The following is a 21,787-nucleotide window of genomic DNA, read 5'->3' as shown; positions in this document are numbered from 1 at the left end:
CCCCAAGGTTTTTCTCACTATAACCCATAGAAAGAGCAGCAGAAGTCCCCTGAGGATCTGGTTTCAGCAGACTGGGGAGGTGGGAGCTTGAGGAAGGGCCTGCTGAGCATCTCTGCTGGCTCTTCAGCCGCAGACGGTGTGAGAGAGGCCAGAACTTGGGCACCAACTCTGGGCCTTTGGTGTCGGGAGACAGACACTGGAGATTCCATGAGCTGCACCAGGGCCGCCAGGAGCCTCAGAAAGGAAAGGTCAGCCCCCAGCCTGGAGCTGGTCTGCTCTGGAAATGCTGGGCCTTCCTTTTAGACCAAAGGTACCAGGAGTGCAGGGGTGAGAGGGCGGAGCTAGGGGGGGCGCTCCCTGAGGAGGCCCTGAGACCCCCTCCCCGCCCTCGACCACCCCCTCTTTGTCTCCTCCGTGTTCTCCGTTCCCACATCTCCTCTCCGGCTGCCCCTTCCCCGCCTTTCCTCTCTCGATGAACTAAGGCGTGGTCGTCAGCGGGCTGGAGAGGGAGCGTGGCACAGCAGAAAGGGAACGTGGCACAGCAGAAAGGGAACTGGGAGTTGGAGGCTGGGTGTGGGACCTGATTCTGCCCCAACCAGTTCGGTAATCTTGGGGCGGGCTCTTAGCTCTGAGCCTCCGTTTCCAAGTGTGTCCAGTGGGCCTGTCTATGAGGTCCCAGCCTGACATACCATGCGCAGTGGGCACAGGGTCTCGTCTGTGGCTCAGGTGGATCACCAGCTCTGCATTGTTGGGTGTCCCTTCTCCCTCGTTGCTGTGTCTCCGCGCTGTCCTCTGCGCTCCCTCCCTGTACCCCTGTCCCCTGCCTGGACTCTGGGGCTCCAGTGGCTCCCACGGGAACACCTTCCCAGCAGTGGTCCTTGAGGCTGCAGGAGCTCCGGCACCTCTAAAGCAGGCAGCCGCAGCAGCTCCTGTCCTTCCCTTTCCTCTGGGTCCCCCCGCCCAGGGAGGCTGCCCGCTGTGTCCTGGATGAGCCATCCGCCCGTCCCTCTGACCCTCGGGACTGTTCCACAATGGAGCTATTCTCTGTAGACTCTGCCAGGCACACGGGGGTGTGGTGTCCTTGCTGCTCTCCCTGAGTCCTTGCTGCTGGCTCCCTGCGCCCTGCCAGCCCCTGGAGGAGACACCCACCCTTGGCTCTGCCAGCGCTGGCTGGGGAAACTGCGGGAGAGTTCCAGCCCTGACCATGCGTCTGGTGCTGTTCTCCAGGGAGGACAGGCGCGATGACCGACTCCCCATTCCTGGAGCTGTGGCCGTCTAAGGAGGTGTCCATCCATGGGCGGCTGGGCATCGGGGACCAGCCCAATGACTCCTACTGCTACAACTCAGCCAAAAATGGCACTGTGCTCCAGGGGGTCAACTTCGGTGGCATCCCCACCGTCCTGCTCATAGACTTCTGCTGCTTCCTGGTGAGACCCCTCGTGAATCATACCCCCCACCTTACTCCTTGGTTTGACCCCAGGCACACCCCCCCAGGGCCTTCTGGGAAACTCTAGCGAGGAGCCAGACATACCTGGATCAAATGCCATCTCTGCTACTTACCAGCTCTGTGACCTTGGTCGTGTTCCATAGCTTCTTGGGCCTCAGGTTTCTGCTCTGTAAAATGAGGTCATAATTCTCACCTCGGAGAGTTTTGGAGAAGATTAAATGAGGCAACGTGTGGAAAGAACACACATGCCTGCTCCCTGGATTATTACCGAGTTATCAGCCTGTCGTGTGTTTAAGGCCCTCGGGAAGGGTCAGTACACAGGGAGGAGGCATGTGAATGGAGAGTGTGGGTTAGAATCAGAGCAGCTGCTATTCCCAATTTATACATGTCACCTCCTGTTCCCCAGGGGGTCCCTGGGCCTTTTAGAGGATGAGACGTGGAGAAAGCTGGGGAAAGGCAGACCTGGTCAGAGTGACCTCACAGGTGGCCTTTCTGTAATGTAGACCTGCTTGTTCCCAAAGGTCCCTCCAATTTGAAATACACCATTTTCTTCCCTGTGCTGACTCAACATTGGTTGAGTGAAATTTACTGGGGCTAAGGCGCACCTTCTTTTCATAAATGCCCATGGAATGGTCGGTCCCTGTTCATGCCTTCTCCTAACATGCAGTGGAGACCATCTGAGTACAGGGGGCAAGATGGGGGAGGAGGGAGTAGACTCCCTTGGGCTGCTTTGGGCCACAGGCGAGGCTTGGGCGGGGCCTCGGGGACGGGGAGTTAGGGTAGCATGGGGCCCTGTCCCTGAGAGGAAGTGGGTATCAAACATGAGTTTGCTGGCACAAAAATGTTCATAGAAAGGGGAGAGGGAGTTCCCCACTGCTTCTCTTTCCAGTTTCCTGCCTGGGATTGTGGTCTGAATTGTTGCACTAGTTATGCTACATTGTTGGTCCTTTATGGGCTGATGAGGGAACCTGTATGCTACTCGAGTTGCGTTTTTCAACAAGGGCTATTTTAAGTGTCAAATAACCCATCTCTTGGAGCTAAAACCCATTTGCAGGTTGAGAACACTCTCATATGTACCAGCCTTGGTTGAGAGCGGGGAGTAGGCGGGAGTGTGGTGATGGATTTGGGGGTCAGTGGGATTAATGGAAGAGCTGTAATCCAGCATCTTCAGGGATGGGAGAGTTTGGGCCAAGGTGAGAAGTCTGGAGAGGGAGATGGGCAGGGCCCCAGGCGGGTGGGGTAGGTATGGCTGGAACAGGATCAGTGGAGGAGAGAGTGGCTCTCCACTGGGGTGTGCTGGTGGGGGTGGGTTTTTATTGCAGGAAGTTATGGGGGTGCACATAAGAGCCAGAGGGGCCTGGGAAACATGGACACGTGGGAGATGGCCACACCACAGGAGCCTAGGAAGCAGCAGCCGGGCAGAGAGGGCAGCACTGGCTGAGCAGCCTTCCTGTTTATCCTACAACACGACTCACCTGCCTTTGAAAATGTATCACCAACTTCCTGATCCACCCTGAGAAAATTCCACGGGAACTCAGCCCCTCTGGGGTCCAGGCCCCCTGGATTCCCTTTAGGAAAACAAAACCCACATTTGAAACCCCAGTTCCTGACTGGGGCAGGCAGGGATATGCTAATGAAAACATCTCTCTACCTCCTGAACCTTGAAGGAGGGAGCCTGTCCAGGGAGGGGAGAGAGAGAGGCAGGAAGAGGTTCGAGAACCTGCCAAGATGGACGTGTAGGGAGAGAGGAGACAGACTAGAATTTACAGAATTTTAGAGCTAAAAGTGGTTTAGAGAGACACCTAGGGCCCCAGCTAGTGGGGGCTGAGCCGGCCAGAGCACCAGGTCCTCGGTGGGCATCGTCTCCTGCCAGCTGCGTGCTGGGCATCCACAGGGCTTGCCTCCAGGAGAACCAAACTCTAAGTAGAGATGTGGCCACTTCCGGCTCAGCCTGGGGGTGCTCTGACCTTGGTTCTGTAATTAAAATGAAACTCTGTTTGAAGTGAGGAAGGGCGCAGGTCCACAGGGCAGCTGTGAGGCTAGACCTTGCCTTCCTGCTCAGGGGCCGCTGAAGGCAGATGAGCGGAGGAAGGTCGTGGCTGCTGATGCTGCCTTGAGAGCAAAGGACAGGACAGGTGAGCTTGACTAGGAGGGCACCAGAGCAAGCTCGGCGTTGGCCTTCGTGACTTGGACACAGGCGACGGGAGCTGGTGAAGGGGGTGAGCAAAGCATCGGGCCATTGAGCTGTGTGGCCTTGGGCAGCTCAGTACCCTCTCTGGATTTGGGTGATCTCCAAGGCCCTTCTAGCCCTACTGAGTCTAGGCAGGTGGGCTTTGCCCCTGAGACAGCTGTCTCTTCTAATTAGAATCATCCATATGTTTTCACTTGGTTTCTCTTCTCCTTTTAGTTTTTAATATTGGTGTTTTCCATCATAAGAAGAAGATTCTGGGATTATGGCCGTATTGCCTTGGTGTCAGAAGCAGACAGGTAAGAAAGAAACATCACGTGGAATGTGAGAGTGTATGTGTGTGTGTGTGTGTGAGTGACTGGGACGGGATGGGGGCTTGTGAAGCCCACCAGGCAGGGCCCACACATGACGCTGATATTAGATTGTGTTCTTTGAGTGTATCTGCCAGGCCTGTACCAGAAACTGTGTCTCTGCTCTTCACCACAGACCTGGGAGGTCAGCCTCATTACTCATTATCTGATGAGAAACCAAGACCCACACACCCAGCTCTCTCCTGGGGCTTTGGCCTGGCCATGGCTCTGAACCTCATTGGCTTCAGGCTATGGAGGAATCTAATTGCTTTCGATGGTTAGGGCTTTCATCGTCAGCCTAGGATGCCAGTTTCTTTCTCATCTTGAATATTTTCCAGTGTACCTTCTTTGAAAATCATTAGTTGGGGCCAGGGATGAGCTGGGGCGGATTAAGAAGGGCGGTAGGGCCGTGGGTGAGCTGCTCCCGTCCTCCTTCCTGGTCAGTGCGGGCTGATGGCCCTGACTCAGCCGGCTTCAGGCGAGTCTGTTACAAAGCACAGACTCCCTCTGCCAGACCTCAGGGCCTTCCACCTGCACCCTGGGCTCTGACGGCTCTGTGCTCACGTCACCTGAAGGGGGAAAATGAATGCCAGATCTGCGCCACTGAAGTTTTCAGCTCCAGCCAGCTGTCGAACACTGCAGGATGCACCGCTGGTGTCGGATGCAGCAATAGGAAGCGAGTGGGGAAGACACGGGGACTGGCCCAGGCTGCCCCGCCCAGAGCCTCCCCTGCTGTTCTCCAGGTCGACCCTCCACTCTTGCTCCACAGGCTGCTCCTGTGTTGAAATGTGGTCTGTGCAGGAGGGGTGAGGGGTGTATCTGTAAACGCACCTTCTTTCCCCACAGTCTCTGCTCTGGCATTTGCGAAAGCACCAGGGCGTTAACCGTGGGGTCAGGTGGCAGGTCCTACTCAGCTGTGTTGGAGCCTTAGCCTGTTGTGGGGGTGGGGGGAGCTTTTGGGACATCCCATGCATTTGTGGCACATTCACCCCTAGGAGGGGCTGTGTCCCGCAATAGAGTAGAGCACTGGACGTCAGGAGACCCCGCCACCTCCCTGGCTGTGAGGGTCAAGTGAGACAGTTCTCCATAACGGCTTTGAGGGTTAAGATTCTCCATGTCTTATGCCATTAGAGGTGGGATGGTGGAGCCAGGATAGGAAAATAGAGAGAAGCAAAATTAACGTATTGCAAAGACTTCAAATTCCTAGTGCTGGGGCCATTTTTATGGGTTACTCAGAAGAAAGGATCTGATTAAAATGTCATAGTTCATCAACTCTAAAAAGCACATTTTGACATTTTCTAGTCTCTGGGATGTAACTTATTATCAATGGTGCTCATAGTTTAATCAACAGCGTTTTTTCTTTCTTAGTGGTTCATAAAATAATTGTGCTCCTTACAACCAGTGGTGTGTTAGATTTGATAAAATACAGTATATTCCAAGTTTCATTTGCTGTATTGGGAAATATTGTAGACAGGCAACACTTTGGAGTCACTTTAGGTCACCCAGTCACGATGCAGAGGTTCCAGGGTGTGGGCACAGGATGGTCCATGATGTGCTGACCCCACAGTGTTCATCCCATATAACAGAGAGTTTGTTTTGCCACACCTAGGGATGGCCATTGCCCTCGTCTGTATTGTTCACAGGGTGGGTTATATTTTGTCCCAGCCATTGGGGGCTAGTAGCTCTGCTCCTGAACTCTAAGAGGCAGCAAGATACTGGACATAAGTCTTTAGACTTTTTAAAAGAATTATCTGTCATTTTTTCCTCTGTGTTTCTAGTGGGTCCAGATTCCAGAGATTATCGTCGTCTTCCTCCTCAGGGCAACACGACTTTGAAAGCGAGCTGGTTGGTATTTGAGGGACAGTTGTGTTGTGGCTGGGGGGGTGGGGCAGGGATGGGCAATAATGAATTGGCGGAGAGAGGGCAGTTGTGCTAACCTAGTCCCCGGTCTCGAGTGGCAGCTGCTGGTGAGAGCTCTTCTCTGCATTGACAGAGGCTCCTGAAGTCGGGAAGTGCCACAGGGAAGAGGGCAGCTGGATGACCCAGGACCCTGAGACTTGACTCTCAGGCAGCGGGCTGCGGAATCCCCTGTGGTCCCAGCACTTGTAAGGGCTTGCTGGGACAGTTAATTGTTAACGTGCCCGCTAGCTTATGAGCCAAATGTGAGCAGGGACCGTGTCTTACCCAGCACTGTTCCCCAGCCCCTGACACCCAGGAGCTGCTGAGTAATTGTCGAACGAATGATGAATGAATATTTGTCTTTCCCAGCTGGTAACAGTCCGGCTTTAGGGAGTAGTAAGTGTAAGAGACGCGATGGACAAGAAAACCTACTGACCCTATTCCCTCTCTAAATGGGAAGGGAAATGTGTAACTCCACAAATTGTCAGAACTAGAGAGGTTTTCCTCAGATTTCCAGGCACAGGTGCATATTTTGAAGGACTGGGAGTGTGCAGACTCTGTCACGTGTGAGACAAGGGAGTCACTTGCTGAATTTGGGACAAAAGCCCTGTTTTTGTATAAGAGGAGTTAATGGTTATTTAATGTCAAAGACGATGATTCTGTCTGCCTCCCAAAGACAAAGATGTTGGAAGCTAACCCCCGTTCTCTCCGTTTCCAGGGATGCTGCCCCTGGCTGACGGCGATCTTCAGTCTGAGGTGGGTTCAGCAGGGGCGGCTGGGGGTGTTTGTATGGGCGGGTCTGTTTGGGTGTTGGGCCAAACAGGAGGAAAGAGCCAAGACGCCTGGCCCGGCGCTGGGGTCTCTTAGATTCTTTTCAGTTCTTGTCTGAGGCAGTGTGTGGGGGCCGAGAATCCAGGTGGCCCAGGCTGCCCCCCGCAAGCTAATTGAAACCAATGTTTTGCTTTAGGCGGGAGTTTTATCTACTAATAGTTAACACTGATATATTTGGGTGGAAGCCCTTCTAGGCCGTTTTGCATGTCTTTGATTTAGTGAAAAGTGGAGAAATAATGATTGCGTGATACATTCAGCTCACTTGGTTAAACGTTTTCTTTTTTCAAAACTTGGGGCTGTGGAGAGAAATCCTGAAGAGGCTCTCGGTATTAAGAGCTGGGTGGTCTCCTCTCATGTGGTGGAGGAGCCAAGACGTGGGTCTCGGCTCTGCCACCTGCTGCTGTGTCCAGCGAGTCTAAGGAGCCATCGTTGTCACACACGCCTTATTGTACACAGCACTGGGGATGCGAAATGCTGCCTGTTAGGCTGTGATCAGCTATGACTTTAGGGTGCACCCCATTTCAGAGGGGTCGAAATATGAAAAGGACGTCTTAGAATTGATGAAATATGGTAGTTATAGGACTTTGGGTAAGTCCCTCTCTCTGGGCCTCAGTTTCCCCAACTGTAAAAGGGGCCGAGGATAGCATCTGCCCTGTCAGAATCAAATGAATTAGTACGCGCGAGAGCATGTTGTAAACGGTAGAGTTGGGTGGGAGCTGTTCTCGGGAACCGGCAGGAGGCAGGGTTTCTGGAGAAGCAGACAGTGACCTCTGGTCTGGAGCAGGAGGGGGCAGGAGGAGGGGGTTCACAGGGGAGGGGCCCGTGGTGGGAGAGGTGGATTTGCCAACACCACCCTTCCCTGCCCCTGACAAAGCGTGTCACTAGGACACATTTCCTCCTCATGTTGGAAGTGATACAGTCACTGTGATCGAGTCCATCACACACAGAAAAGAAGCAATAAGAAGGAATTGTAAGTCACCATAACCCACCTCTGAAAGATGCCACAGCTTGTTTTCCTTTGGAGGGCCGCTCTCCATGGCCTCTGCTGGTGGGGGCTCAGACCACCCCTCCTACCCCTGGGCTGTGGACCCACTCTCAGCCTGGACCGGGTGGGGCAAAACCAGGACTCAGGCTCATCGTTTTCCTGGTAACCAGCAAGGCTGTTGACAAGTTTGCAGTGCAGTCGCTCCCCTCGCCGTTCCTGCTGTTTCATTGTTCCGTGTCCCCCTCCAGTCCCCTCCGCGTGGACATCGAGTGGGGCTGTCGTGTGGGTGCAGCTGTGTATTCTGCTTGGTCATTTTAGTGCCGTATCAGGCGTATTTTTCCGTCTCAACTCCCAGTGCTGCTTCTCTTCTCTTCTAGTCACAGAATGGACTGCCCTTTGGCTTTTTTGAAGCTACAATTAAGTTTTAACAGCTGCTCGTGGCCAGTGTTACAACTGACCTGTAAAGAGGCCTCTCCGTTTCCTTCTGAGTGGCCTTTCCCCAGCAGGATAGGGAAGTCAGAAGAGCATCTCATGGAAAACTGTACTGAAAACTGCTGACTTGTTGGTTTTGATCTTCCTCAATGTTTGTTTCGTAGGCACGTATTTTGCAAAGTGTGTCATTTGGTGGTTTAGGCAGAAGTGAGAGCAGTGTAGTTCATTGCAAAGCTTCGTCCTCCGGGTAAATGGTAGAAAGGAGTCACGTTAGCGAGCATCCTTCCGAGCATCCGCCAGGTGCGGGCGCGGCGTCGGGGGCCTCGTCCTGCCGCCTCTTGGGCACCTGCTGAGTCTCCGGGGACCTGGCGGCAGTAGCTTCCCTGCTTCAGGTCCCAGCCTCAGTGAGCCCGTGACCCGCTCCCGGAGGGGGCTGAGCTGGATTCCACTGTGGTCCGTCTGTCTGTCTGAGCGCACAGCCCACGCTCCACACCTTTCAGATCTGCCTTTTTATGCTGCAGTGCTGGCTTCCCTGACTCTTCCCAGGGCAGTGCTTTCCCGGCCTTCCGGAAGCAGGACCCTTCAGGAGAGTGGAAAGGGGGAGATCCCCCGGCTCCCTGCATAGCACGGCAGTCTGGCTGTGAGAACCCGGAATTTTCTGGGTCCCCCAGTGACCTGGAGCCTCCAAATGCAGCACTGAGGGTGGGAAAGGGCGGAGCCAGTCACCCCCCATCTCTGGGGCCATGGCAGGGACGTGGCGGGGGCAGCAGGATGGACTGAGCCATGGAACGTTTAGAGCAGTGGTTGCACCTCTCTCTCCCAGCTCATCTGAGGGGAGACGGAGAAGAGATGAGGCCTTGAGCCGGGGCTCCCCCCAGCTTCATTCAGGAGGGGCTGCCCCGCAGGCACCGTAGGTGGCTTTCTTGTCCATGGACGCGGGAGGGGCTGTGGGTGAGTGTATTTACACACCTCACCCACGTGCAGATGTGGGCACAAATGTTTCTAGGGCTGTCAGATGTAGTGGTGGTAGGTTCCCATGCCCAGGACTGTGGGGCTGAGGGCAGCTCTGAAGTTCTGTCACAGCTCTGCTGTTATAACCCATGTGACCGTAAAGTTATGCAGTTTTTCTGTGTCTCTGCTTCCTCATACGTAAAAAAATATGGATAAAATGAGAACCTGCCTCACAGGACGGTCATGGGGATTAAATGAGACAATCCGTACAAGACCCCGGGCCCGGCCTGTTACTACTGCTCACTGAGATCCCGTGTGTGTGTCTTGCCAGCGATGACCAGATCCGCGAGCGGTGTGGGGAGGACGCCATCCACTACCTGTCCTTCCAGAAACACATCATCTTCCTGCTGGTGGTGGTCAGCTTCCTGTCTCTGTGTGTCATCCTGCCCGTCAACCTCTCGGGAGACTTGCTGGGTAAGGACCCCTCGTCTTGTCTGAGTTGGGCCCGGGCAGAGCTGCAGCCCTAGGGGAAGGGCTCATCGTGGTGACCAGAACCCCAGGATTCGTGCCCACGTTCAGATGTGAGAGGGTCTCAAGGTGACGTTCTGGACTTTTCCATCTGATTAAAGATCTGGAGAAGAATCCACTCCAAACCTGGGCCAAGAGCAGGGGCCTCTAATATCAATTCCAGTTCTATCTAAGTAGGAGGAAAAACCCAAGATCTATGGAAATAGGGGCTTTAAGAGAGTACTTTACACTTTCCTGCCCCACCCAAGTCAGAAGGCTACAGTTATGGGATCCAGAAGGTGTTTGTGATGCTCAGAGTCAAAATCAGGGCATGGAATTATATTTCCAAGCAACTGCAGGAATCCGGCTTCCAAAATGTCACCACAAATCTACTTCTAATGCCCTAGTGATTCCCAGCCTTGGTTTTGGGAGCAGCTTAGGATGTTTCTAGATTTCTCAGGGAACGCCACAAGAATCTCAAAGCAAGACGAATTCCAATTTGACTTTGCCCACATGGTAGGTTGGGAAGTTGTCAGGGAGCGTCTTGGAGTGAAGTAGAGGCCATGGTTGTTGTAGCTGTGACAAGACTGGACAGATGTCATTGTCCTCCCGCTGGGCTGGCCGGCTTATGCTTCTCCTCAGAGCTCCAGACACCAAGGCTGGTCCTGCCCCTGTCCCCCTCCCCACTGTGACCCTGGACTAACAATCTGTGCTTCTCTGCAGACAAAAACCCTTACAGTTTTGGGAGGACGACAATAGCAAACCTACAGACTGGGTGAGTTGGGGTGGAGGGTGTGGGGGTGCTGATGGGTGGGACCAAGCGGAAAGCGAGTGTGCTGCTGGGCTGTGGGCAGGGACACGCCCCGGCAGCTGCAGTTTTGCAGCGGGTTTTAGGAAACACGGAGGCCCCCTGGGACTGGGGTTTGGGTGTCAGGACAGGGCCAGGGGACGTCTCAAGTGTTCACGTGGGCCACACGGCCTCTGTTGGAGGCGTCTGTGGTGATGAAGCCCTCGGCCCTCAGCCCAGTGCCATGAGGGCAACCCCGCCCAGCCCTTGCACCCTCAGTCCCTGCCTGGGAGCCCAGCCCTGATGGTGGGCGCCGTCCCCTCCTCAGCAACAACCTCCTTTGGCTGCACTCCGTCTTTGCCGTCATTTACCTCTTCCTCACCGTGGGCTGCATGCGGCACCACACCCGGTCCATCAGGTGCTCAGAGGACAACCTGGTGAGTGAGGCTGGGGGCTGGCTGTGCTGGGGAGGGTCTCAGGAGAGGCCGGAAGGAATGGCAGCCCAGACTCATTTCAGTGGACCAATGTAGTGTGAGCTTGGCGGGTGGGGGAGGGGGGCCCTCTGTGGAATCTGGCTTGCATATTTGCACTCAAAGTTGGCATTATCTTTTTTTTTAATTTTCTGATAGATTGTTCTAAGATTTAGATATTTTTCCCTCATTCTGCCAACTAGCCCTCAGATTTGTGGTGTTTGGGCTTGTAGTTACTGACTCTAAGTAACTAAAGTGACCACCATGGGGGAGTGGTTCTGTGACTTGGTCCCAGGCCTGGGTCCTCCTCTGATCTGCTGTGTGACCCCATTTGAGTCACTTCCCCTCTCTGGGTTCTTCTCAGTCTCCTGTCACACAGGAGGCTCATGGAATTGCTTTGGAAAAGTATTCTTTGTGCAGCCTGGAAGAAGATGCTGTGTGAATAACAGGCTTCAGGGCTCTGCCAGGCCACGGAAGAACACCTGAGCCTTCTGAGTTCCCATTGTTTTCCTTTGGGAGGCTTGAAGGGGGTGGAAAACCTGGGCTCACCTGCAGGCTGGCTGGCCCTGGTGACTTTTCTCCCTGGTGTGTTTCTCTGGCAGGTGAGGCGGACGCTGTTCATCACAGGACTCCCCAGAGATGCCAGGAAGGAGACCGTGGAGAACCACTTCCGGTGAGCAGGGCTGTGGGGTGGGAAGGGGAGCTGAGCCCCCTCCAAGGGCGACCAGCACAGTCCCACGGGGCAGGCGCCTTAGGTGAGCACCTGACGTTTTCCCTTTGGGCACACGGGTGAGGTCCAAGAAGGGCCTGGCCCTGCCACATGAGCATCGAATGGCTGCTGTGTGTTAGCTCTGCTGGTGCTGTGGAGGGGCCCGGGGCTGAGGTGGCCCGTCCTCTGCAGGCAGCCACGGCTGCCCCATGTGACCAGTGTAACCAGAGTGCGGGCCAGGGTGTAGGTGCAAAGACAATGATTTCTTTTTGGGAAAAGAGAAGGATTCCCCCCAGGGTTCTCAGCGTCAGCTTTTCACAATAAGATATATGAGACAGAGCCAGTCTCAGAAGGGAAGGGAACCATCTATGCATCCATTGGTTCATCCATCCACTCAGCAGGTATCTCTTGGAGCCCTGTCCTCACAGAGCTCACTGGTCAGTGAATCTGAGCTCTCCCCTGCAGAACCCCGTTTCCAGCAGCCCCCCTGAGCACCTGCCCCATGGATTGCTGCAGGTGGAGGATGGAGGAAGGGCTTTCCTGTGTGAAGGAAATTGTGTGCACAATGCCGGGAATGCAGACAAAGGCCCCAGGGGGACTCGTATGGAGCATCAGGAAAGGAGGTGGGCGGGGGCCAGCAGGCCAGGAAGGTCCCCGGATCCTGGGCTGGAGATGCTTGAAGCGGGGCCAGGAGCTGAGGTTTAGTCTGTATTCATTCGTCATCGATTCAGCATCACTAAGTTGTAGTCTGGAGTTGGGGTTGGTTACAGTTTAACTGTGTTATTTATAAGAACACTTGCTAAGTGAACTATTAATATAAACAGAATGTTAAAATTTATTGACTAACCTCTTCTTCAGAAACTCCAACTATTTGAGAAATATTCTTTTATATATAAACCCTGGACACTGGAATCATTCTTCTCTATCTTTGAAACAGCTCCCAGAGTTGCCTGCTAGGCCACATTTGGAAACAGTAGTTCCACTGAATGTATAAGCTTAAAGAGGAAAAGGTCTCCTCCTGCCCAGACAAACACTGAGTCACACTTTCTCCTGTCTTAGGAGGCCCTTCTATGCACGATGCTGCAATCCATGGGGAGTGACGTGTGAACTTGCCCTGTAGCAGGGATGTGTACACCGCAGTTCTCTTCCTCAGAGCTCTGAGACCTGAAATTGTCCTACTGATTACACTCATGTATCGCTTAACAACGGGGATGCGTTCTGAGAAATGTGCCATTAGGCAGTTTCGTTGTTGTGTGAACATCATAGAGTGTACTTAACCAAACCTAGATGGTACAGCCTACTACACACTTAGGCTATATGGTACTAATCTTGTGGGACCACCATCGTATATGTGTTCCATCCTAGACTGAAATGTTGTTATGTGGCACACGACAGTAAATGAATGATTGATGTGTCTATGGGCTGTCTCTCTCACTAAAGTGTAAACTTACCCAGGCTCCATCCCTGGTACCCAGCACAGTGCCTGGCACGTAGTAGGTGGGGCTTTACACATAGTAGGTGGGGCTTTACATGTAGTAGGTGGGGATTTACATGGTCCAGGACGCCCCAGGAGCCGTGTGTACGGTTTTATGTGTACGCTGAGGGAGCATCGTATGGTGGCTACAGACATGGGCCCTGGAGCTGGGCCACCTGGATTCACATCCTGCCTCAGACACTCACCAGCTGTGTGACCTGGGGCAGAAGTCATTTAACCTCTCTGACCCTTATTTTCCTCATCCGTAAAATGGGGACAAAACCTCACAGGCTATGGTGAGGATTAAATAAGTTAACGCTGTGACAGTACCTGGCCAGTAGTAAGTATGTATATGGCACACTTATGAGCATTTTACTGTGATTGTGAAGGTGTGTGTGGACGTTTTCTGCACTGAGGGTCCTTTGCTTTCATTAGACCTAAAATGCCTGTGACCTTCAAAAGGGTCACAGACTGAAGGATTTCAGTGATGGTCCAAGGCAGATAGGACCTAGAGCAGACAATAAACCTGTTCCTTCGGGTGGGTAGAAGAGATAACGAACAGTGTTCATTTTTCCCCAGAGAAAGTGCCAGCCGATTTAAAGCCAAGTGGGTATGAACTTGGCAGTTTTACTTTCATGCTGTTAAAGCCTTATTTGTATTAAATTTCAAAACTTCGCCCTTTGGTAAAGACAAAGAGAAAAGAGGTTTCTGCTGGCACAGAAATGAGCAGCGTGATTGCTCTGCCACTCTTGGAGACTTGGGGGTCTCTCCCACCTGGGGGTTCTCTTTTCTAATGGCCGTCTTTTGCCTCTGGCCCGTGCTGGGCACAGGGACGCGTACCCCACGTGTGAAGTGGTGGAGGTCCAGCTCTGCTACGATGTGGCCAGGCTGATGGACCTGTGCCAGGAGAGGTAAGGGAGGGCTGGCGGGCGGGTGTGCCTGGGTTAAGCTGGCCCGCAGCTGTCTGACGCACTTCCCCCTCTGAGATGCTCACCCTTCTTCCATGGTGGCCTTGGCTCCCCGAGCTGGGGAGGGGGGAGGGTGGCTCCGCCCCTTTCTTGTTCAGAAAGCTGAACTCCCGGGTCTGGTGGTGACCAATGGTTGAACAGTGAGTGTGGGGTCCATACCACAGGACTGTGAGTCTGAAGTTTCTCCCTCCACTGCAGAAAAACGACCGAGAAGAGCCTGACCTATTACACAAACCTGCAGATGAAGACAGGCCAGAGGACCCTCATCAACACCAAGCCCTGCGGCCAGTTCTGCTGCTGCGAAGTGCCAGGGTGTGAGCGGGTGAGGACCCACACCTCAATCAGGAGTGCAGGCACTGGGGTCCCCCGACACCTGCGCAGGGCCACGTCATCACAAGGAGATGTGTCCTCTGGCAGGAGGACGCCATCTCTTACTACAGGGGCATGAAGGACCGGCTGATGGAGAAGATCACAGAGGAGGAATCCAGGGTCCGGGACCAGCCGCTGGGAATGGCCTTCGTCACCTTCCAGGAGAAGTCCATGGCCACCTAGTGAGTGTGGGCGTGTCCCAGCCACCTCCTCGGCTGACTCCCTGTCCCCTCCAGATGACTTGCTGTCCCTCTGAGTCAGCATGGCTGGGATTTGTCTCTGGCATTTCCATCTCCTTCCCGGGCGTGGCTGGGAGGCAGCATCACGCTCACTCCCTCTTTGAGCCCAGCCCTTGTTCGTGGACAGCTGGGCCCGGGTGATTCTAGCTGAGCCCCTCCTGGGTTGATGTGGCCTTTCCCCCTGCTGGGCTCTCTCCAGCTGCCCCCCGGGTGCCGTTGCCTCTGTGTCCCAGCCTTCTGCCGGGTGGGATGGATGCCGCCCTCCTTCAGATGTGCACTCTGGGACCACAGATCCTTCTGAGGATGGGCGTCCCATCCTCCTACCACTGCACAGCTGTGGGGAAGAGCCCTGGGCACCCAGGGCACTCACGGCTGCGGAGAGCCCGGCCCTGGGAGTGCATTCCCATAGTGCTCCTTGGCCTGGGCCCCAGCTCATAAAGCTCCTGAGATCTGGTGTCATCTGGCCTTGGGAGCCACAGGGGATGGGGTCAGGTGAATGACATGGAAAGGAGGCGGCCAGGCAAATGCCCCTTCCCGTGTCTTCCCTGCTCGGGCAGCGTGGACCCTGGGAACAGTCTCCCGGATGTGCCCTGCAGACCCGGAAGTGAGGGGGCCTGGAGGAGGCCAGTGGCAAGAGGAGGGGTGCAGGGGGAGAGGAGCAGGGCACTGGTGGGTTCTTCATGAGACTAAAGGGGGAAAGAGTGGCGAGGGTTGAGGTGGGAGTCCTAGAGAGGGAAATCTTGGAGTCAGAATGGGAACAGGCCACATGTAACATGGTCTCGTGCTGCTCTGGGGCTGCGGAAGAAGAGAGGGCTGGAAAGGTGAGGCCACTGGCAGCAGGGTGCAACCATGCTCCAGCTTCCTGGGCGGGGCAGAGGGGGACGGCCCCGAGGAGGAGCAGAGTGCGGGGCAGTACAAACGGCATGGACGCTGGAGTCAGATGGATGGGGCGCAGAACCTAACTCAGAGAGCATCGGTGTTCTCATCTGTGAAATAGGAATAGTAATCCCTGGCTTGTAGAGCTGTTCTCAGGATTAAACAAAATCCTCCACATAGTATGCCGAGCATGGCATCTCTTCATAGCGTGAATGATAAGGGACTAATAATACGGCAAAGCCCTGTGCCACGAGGCTCCCACTCTCACTGGGTCCTGTTGGCCATGTATGTACCTGGTACCCCGGGTGGTCTGGGCCCTGGCATTTCTGCATTTCCTGGCAGCATCCTGAAAGACTTCAACGCCTGCAAGTGTCAGGGCCTTCGGTGCAAAGGTGAGCCCCAGCCGTCCTCCCAAAGCAGAGAGCTCTGCCCCTCCAAGTGGACGGTCACCTTCGCTTCTTACCCCGAGGACATCTGCTGGTGAGCCCCGGGCTGGGGAGGGGCGGGAAAGAGGCCTGGGCGGCGGTGGGGGCTTCCCCCACGCCTCCCCCTACCCCCTGTCACCTGGAAGCACAGATGTGACCTGCACTCAGGGAGACCACACAGGTCTCTTGCAGCTGTCTGGGCTGGGGGTGGAGGGCGGGATGCGGGGGTGCGCGTCCTCACCTAGCACCTCACTCCAGCATTGCTCCCTGGCATCAGCGGGTCCAGTAGGCATATAATGCAAGCTACATGTGGAATTTTAAATTTCCTTGTAGCTATGTTAAAAAAGTAAAAAACGGTTGGAATTAGTTTTAATAACGTATCTCTCCCTATATATCCAAAATATTATCATTTCAACATGTAATCAGTTCTTTAAAAATTGAGGTGTTTTACGTTCTCCTTTTTATACTCATGGTCTTGAAATCCAGTGTGGATTTTACACTTCTAGCACATCTTGATTGGAGCAGTCACATTTCAATGCTCAGTAGTCACATGTGGCTCGTGGCTACTGTATGGGACAGTGCCGCCTTAGGTCAAGTGTGTCAGCAGCCTGTCTAGCCTGGGGGACATGCTGGTGAGCTAAGCCGTGTCTGCAGGTCCATCTGGAGCCTTAAGCCCAGTGACCGGGGTGAGGGCAGCCCCAGCAGTGGCCCCAGCACGGCTGGCCGTCCAGCCTGGCTCAGTTCCTCACCCAGAGCGAGCTTTGGGTGCTTGTCTCCACTGGGCTCTAGTTCGGCCTCTGACTCTTCTGCTCTTGGGTTCATAGGGCTGTCTAAACCTGGGATTGGTTTGTGGGTCTGTTCTTGGTGGGTGAGAGGCCAGGGCAGGGTCCAGCTGGGTCTTTGTACCTTTGTCCCTGCCTCCGTCCTCCTTGCACCCCAGACCGTGGCCCCCGCAGGAAGAATGTGTCATTAGTCACAGAGCATAGCAGGCATGTCTAAGAATGGCCGTGTCAGAGCCTCGTTTGGTCTGCTTGCGTGCTCATGTAGCCCTTTAGGCAGGTTCTAACACCCAGACTCCAGCTGGGGAGCCACGTTAGCAGCGAATAACCTGTTTGCCCTCTGAGCTCACAGGAACCCAAAATTTGACCTTCCTATAGCTGAAGGTCAGTGCAGAACGCTTGTGTGTACTCCTGAGGTGGAAATGAGCCCTTGACCTTCTGACCCTCCTAAGCTGGGGGCGCTCTTGGTGTCTAGGTGGCCAGGGCCTGGGAGATTAGCTTACAGGGCCTGTGTCCTCCCCTCTGCAGGAAGAACCTCTCTGTCCAGGGCCTCCGCTGGTGGTTCCAGTGGCTGGGCATCAACTTCACTCTCTTCGTGGTGCTGTTTTTTCTGACCACACCCTCCATCATCCTGTCCACCATGGACAAGTTCAATGTCACCAAACCCATCCGTGCGCTGAATGTGAGTGAGCATTCTGCAGGGCCCATCCCAGTGGGGCTGGAAACAGGAGGGCTGGTGTGTGGGGGAGGAATGGGAACCAGGGGATGTGGGGGACACTGAACCAGGAGGCCATGTCACTCAGCTCATGTCTGTGCTTTGAAGCCCTGAGCAGGCATGGCCATATTTATTACAATGTCTTCATAGTAATGAGTAATATATATAGTAATGTAGTAATATATATATTTGTATATATTATATATTGTAATATAGTAACGTATGTATATATTTTAATGGAATCAATCTAAATGTTCAACAGTAGAGGTCCTTTGAGTTGAATGAGGTATATTCAGTCTGATAGAATGTTAAACATCCATTAAGAAATGGTCTAGACTTTGTGGCAGACGTGGGGGGCTTGTGATAAAAGTAGAATGTAAAATTGTCTCTACACAATGGTCGTAGTGATTCGTGTGTACAGTGGATGCTGCGGGGACCAGGTAGGAAAGAATGAAAAGAGCTTTGTTGACTGGAGTGGCAGAATCATAAGTTAATTATTTCTTTTACATTTCAGTTTCTGATAATCTTGTTATAAAGTCATTGATTCTAGATAGGGAATGAATGATTTTTAAAAATCTTAGATGAATCCATGAGATAACAGCTAAACATGCCCTGAATTGGCATCTACTTAAAAAGATAGGGGTTTCCCATATTGGCTTTGCTGAAAAATGACCCTGAATCTCCTTCTGTCTTCCAGTCCCATGTGGCATTTAATCCTGCTGGGAAGCATGCTGGGCTGGGGGCCAGAGGTCCTGGTCGTCGCCCGGCCAGTCCCTGGCTGATGGGTTCTGAGCTTTGGCTTTTCATCCAAAACCTGGAGTTAAAACCCCTGCCGTGTTATACTCACGGGGCTGCTGTGATGATGCTCGAATAGCTAACGTGTGGTTGAAGCCCTCTTATCTGACTCAGTATATATAAGAAGTACATAGGGTACATTAAGCAGTTTTGTTTAGATTTCAAGCATGTAGATGTTCATTCCTTGCCAATCCTTTGATAAGTGGTCAAGGCGTGTTCTTTTGAGGGAGGATCTGCTGATGAGAGTCCCCTTTTCTCTTTTACGTGAACCACACCCTCATTTCATTGTGGTTTCTTGGAGTAAAGCAAGAATGTGAAGTTACTTGCAAAGCTGTTCTAAGTATAGAGCCTCCCAGATTCCATTTCCTTCTCTTTTATAGTTGACTTGCTTTCCTCTAATTCAACAGCATTTGTAAGAAATTGGCCTTTCTCAAGTCTTTGGAAAGTATCCAACTTAGTTTTCAGAGATTTTCTCTCTATTTTGATGCACATTTAATCAGGGAAAGTACTCAGTTAATCGAACCATGTAGTTATGATAACAATACAACGGGCCTAGATGGGGTTGGGGACAAACATGAAGCAGTCCTGGTGAGTCGGGTTGGAGCTGAGAGGGCAGGCCAGCTGCGGAGGGCCCTGGCCTCCATCGTTCCATCTTCCCTTGGCATCCATCATTGGTTTTCTCCAGGGAACAGAGGAGGTTGTCTCTGGTCAGTGAGATGAGTGGAGCTCAGTTGGATGTGAAGTTGCTTTCTTGGCTCTAAAGAGCTCTACAAATATCAAGTCCTGTTATTGCCTGTTCATCCAACGTTATGGAATATCTATGTTGTACCAGGCACAGCACTGGTTCTGGGGGTCAAGGATGATCAAAACCGGACCCCAGGAGTTCACTGTGCCGCCCTGCTAACAGATCATGGCCTCAAAGCCCCCGTGGCCCACAGTCCCCCGACTCACTCTAGTGAGGCCCTTGTTTTCTAGGACCCAATCATCAGCCAGTTCTTCCCAACCCTCCTCCTGTGGTCCTTCTCAGCCCTGCTCCCCACCATCGTCTACTACTCTACGCTGCTGGAGTCTCACTGGACCACGTGAGTGCCCGGGAGCTCAGGGCCCCTCCCCTGAGAAGCGTGTCTCTGATGCCCCCTCCCAGGGCAATGCACACGCAGCAGGGGCCTTACTGGGGACATCTGGAGCATTTGAGGGACTGTGAGGGCTCACCTCTGACTTCCTGCAGGTCAGGGGAAAACCGGATCATGATGACCAAGGTCTACATATTCTTGATCTTCATGGTGCTAATTCTGCCCTCTCTCGGCCTCACCAGGTACATCTCAACACCTTCTGCCCTGAATTCAGACTCAGGGTCACATCTGGAGAGCACTGTCCTCAGGAAAATGGAAATGGTTTGGGACCAGATGCCCTAACAACGTTTAAGCCTGTCCCACCCACGTGGAGTGCAGTGGCACTGGCCCATTGATTCTTCCGTAGATAGATCTTTCTTGCTTAGAAAAAAGCATGAAAACGAAACATCACCGACTTCCTACTTAGGTGGGGGGTCTACTCCTGGCTTTGTTTCTCAGGAAGGAACTTGCTGTTAAAACAGGCACTGATTAAGTTACATTGTAGTAATAGCATTTTAGAGAACAAATGTAGATTTTGAGATTCCGCCTGTCTTTCAGAGCAGAAAAAAAATGAAAACGTGTAGTGATCACATGGAATGTTAGAAATAAATTCTTATGGGATTCATTTTTCTTTCAGTCTGGATTTCTTCTTCCGGTGGCTCTTTGACAAGACTTTCTTGGAGGCCTCTGTCAGGTTGGAGTAAGTATCAGCCACGTTGAGTTTTGGAGTTTCCAGAGCCGCAGGGGCTCCGGCTGGGGCTGCACTCGGGGGAGGGTAGTCTGTGCTTCAGGACACACCGTCTTCCTCCCCCAGACCACAGGGCCTGGGGCTTCCCCACCACCCCTACCAGCGTCCTGGCTGGGCTGGGGCCAGGCAGGACCTTTGGCCACACCATGGGAGCTGACCCACTTTGTGCTACATGTGCAGAAATGTGGTTCATCTTTTAGGCCCAAACTCAATTAGTTGCAGTGTCATTCTATGAAACTTACTTACTGAGAACAGAGCCTCTTGGGGAGAAGGGATTGCTGGGTCTCAGTGGTGCCAGGGAGGGGGAAGGAGAATAATATTTAAACATTGCAACCAGAATGACTGTCTGGACTGAGGATTATTTTTCGAGGAGAGTGGAGTTAAACTTATTGCTGATGTGTGTCCTTGTTAGCATTTCAAGCTCGTACCACACCCACGTAGGGGAGGAAGCTTTTCCCTTCTTCCCTTCCAGGTTCTTTGGCTGGTCTAATAATTAAATTGACATAAAACAGATTAACAGGAGAAAAACAAATATAATTTTGTATGCACGGGAGCTCATAAAATATGAGACTCAAAGAAGTGACCAAACGATTCAGCTTTTTATACCTTTTAGACAAAGAAACAAGAAATTTGTGAAGAATTGACAAGACAAAGGGGTTTGGACTTGGGGTAGCAAATTAGTGAAGAAGAAATAAGATTTCTTTATATATAGTATTCTTGGCCCTAAATTCCCTATCTCTGGTGATAAGCATGCATTCTGCCCTCCTGATGCAGGGAGGGTGCCTTTCAGATGGGAGATTTCCTGCTTTCAGGAGGACAAAGGCAGGTCAGAGGGTCCTTCTTATACCAACTGTTTCTGAAGTCACTTTAATTCAACATAATCAATATGCCAAAGTGGCATATTTTGAGGTGGGATAGTCTGCTCCCCTTCACCCACTTAATAGTAATACCTATTGTTGAAGAAGGCGCTATGCCAAGTGCTTATTCTTTTCTCGTTTAATCTTTACAACAAGCTATGAGGTAGACACTCCTATTACCCCCATTTTACAGATGAGGAGACTGAGGCCCAGAGATCTGGAATAACCTGCCCAAGGTTATCCAGCTGTTAAGAGACAGAGCTGGGCTTCACCTCAGCCCCCCTTACACTATACTTTAGGTCCTAATAGAGGCCCTGGGCTCGGGATTGACTTTCCCAAAGGACTGTCTGTGGGGAAGGCTGGCCATGCTTGCTTAGAAGGACGGAGTGAATCATTTTAAATAGGTTCTTGCTGGTAAGCTGATGACTCGGGGGCTGGCAACCACGGACAGACACACAGACCCCCAATGGCTCTTGTCTAGGGTGACAGTGACTTCCAGATTGCCAAATCCAACGGTCAGCTCTCAGTCCTCATCGTATGTGATCTGTCGACAACATCTGACGCATTAATTGTGCCTTCCTGCTTGAAACGCTGTCTTCACCCGGCTCTGGGTCCCCCCTTTCCTGGATCTCCCATCCCACAGCATCTCCTCAGCCTCCTTGGCAGGTTCTCCTGCATCTCCCCGAGCTCTAAATGCCGGCTGTCTGAGGGCTTCTGTCAGTCCTCGGTCCACGCCCCCTCTCTAGGTGACCTCAGCTGGACCCTGGCTTTAATGCCACCTGACGACCCCTGAACTCTAACGCCATCTGCCCCTCCAGACTCGCACATCCAGCTGCCTGCTGCTCCCCACCTGGAGCTCCACTGGGCATCGCAG

The 21,787-nt window shown here is 52.9% G+C and overlaps 1 protein-coding gene across 7 annotated transcripts in view; it reads left to right on the top strand.

Moving 5' to 3' along the window:
• Positions 1-21,787, top strand: part of TMEM63A (transmembrane protein 63A) — a 33,216-nt gene that overhangs the window by 3,918 nt on the left and 7,511 nt on the right. For 5 of the 7 annotated variants that reach the window (XM_087424411.1, XM_087424414.1, XM_087424416.1 and 2 more), the window contains 16 exons: positions 1,228-1,427; positions 3,855-3,934; positions 5,764-5,830; positions 6,603-6,640; positions 9,415-9,557; positions 10,314-10,365; positions 10,706-10,814; positions 11,450-11,520; positions 13,861-13,941; positions 14,197-14,320; positions 14,416-14,549; positions 15,825-15,962; positions 17,215-17,368; positions 19,172-19,278; positions 19,425-19,511; positions 19,946-20,008. In XM_087424411.1, the coding sequence (XP_087280537.1) occupies positions 1,242-1,427; positions 3,855-3,934; positions 5,764-5,830; positions 6,603-6,640; positions 9,415-9,557; positions 10,314-10,365; positions 10,706-10,814; positions 11,450-11,520; positions 13,861-13,941; positions 14,197-14,320; positions 14,416-14,549; positions 15,825-15,962; positions 17,215-17,368; positions 19,172-19,278; positions 19,425-19,511; positions 19,946-20,008 (1,634 nt within the window). In that variant the 5' untranslated portion in view covers positions 1,228-1,241. Of the gene's footprint in view, positions 1-127; positions 311-1,227; positions 1,428-3,854; positions 3,935-5,763; positions 5,831-6,602; positions 6,641-9,414; positions 9,558-10,313; positions 10,366-10,705; positions 10,815-11,449; positions 11,521-13,860; positions 13,942-14,196; positions 14,321-14,415; positions 14,550-15,824; positions 15,963-17,214; positions 17,369-19,171; positions 19,279-19,424; positions 19,512-19,945; positions 20,009-21,787 lie in introns of all 7 variants that reach the window. The other 2 variants (XM_087424415.1, XM_087424412.1) reach the window with 2 other exon arrangements.

This window comes from Ceratotherium simum, chromosome 36 (genome assembly GCF_057802395.1).
Source record: "Ceratotherium simum simum isolate JZ-2026a chromosome 36, ASM5780239v1, whole genome shotgun sequence".
NCBI lineage: Eukaryota > Metazoa > Chordata > Mammalia > Perissodactyla > Rhinocerotidae > Ceratotherium > Ceratotherium simum.
The sequence above is the reverse complement of the archived record's forward strand: the minus strand, read 5'-3'. Positions and strand labels throughout refer to the sequence as shown.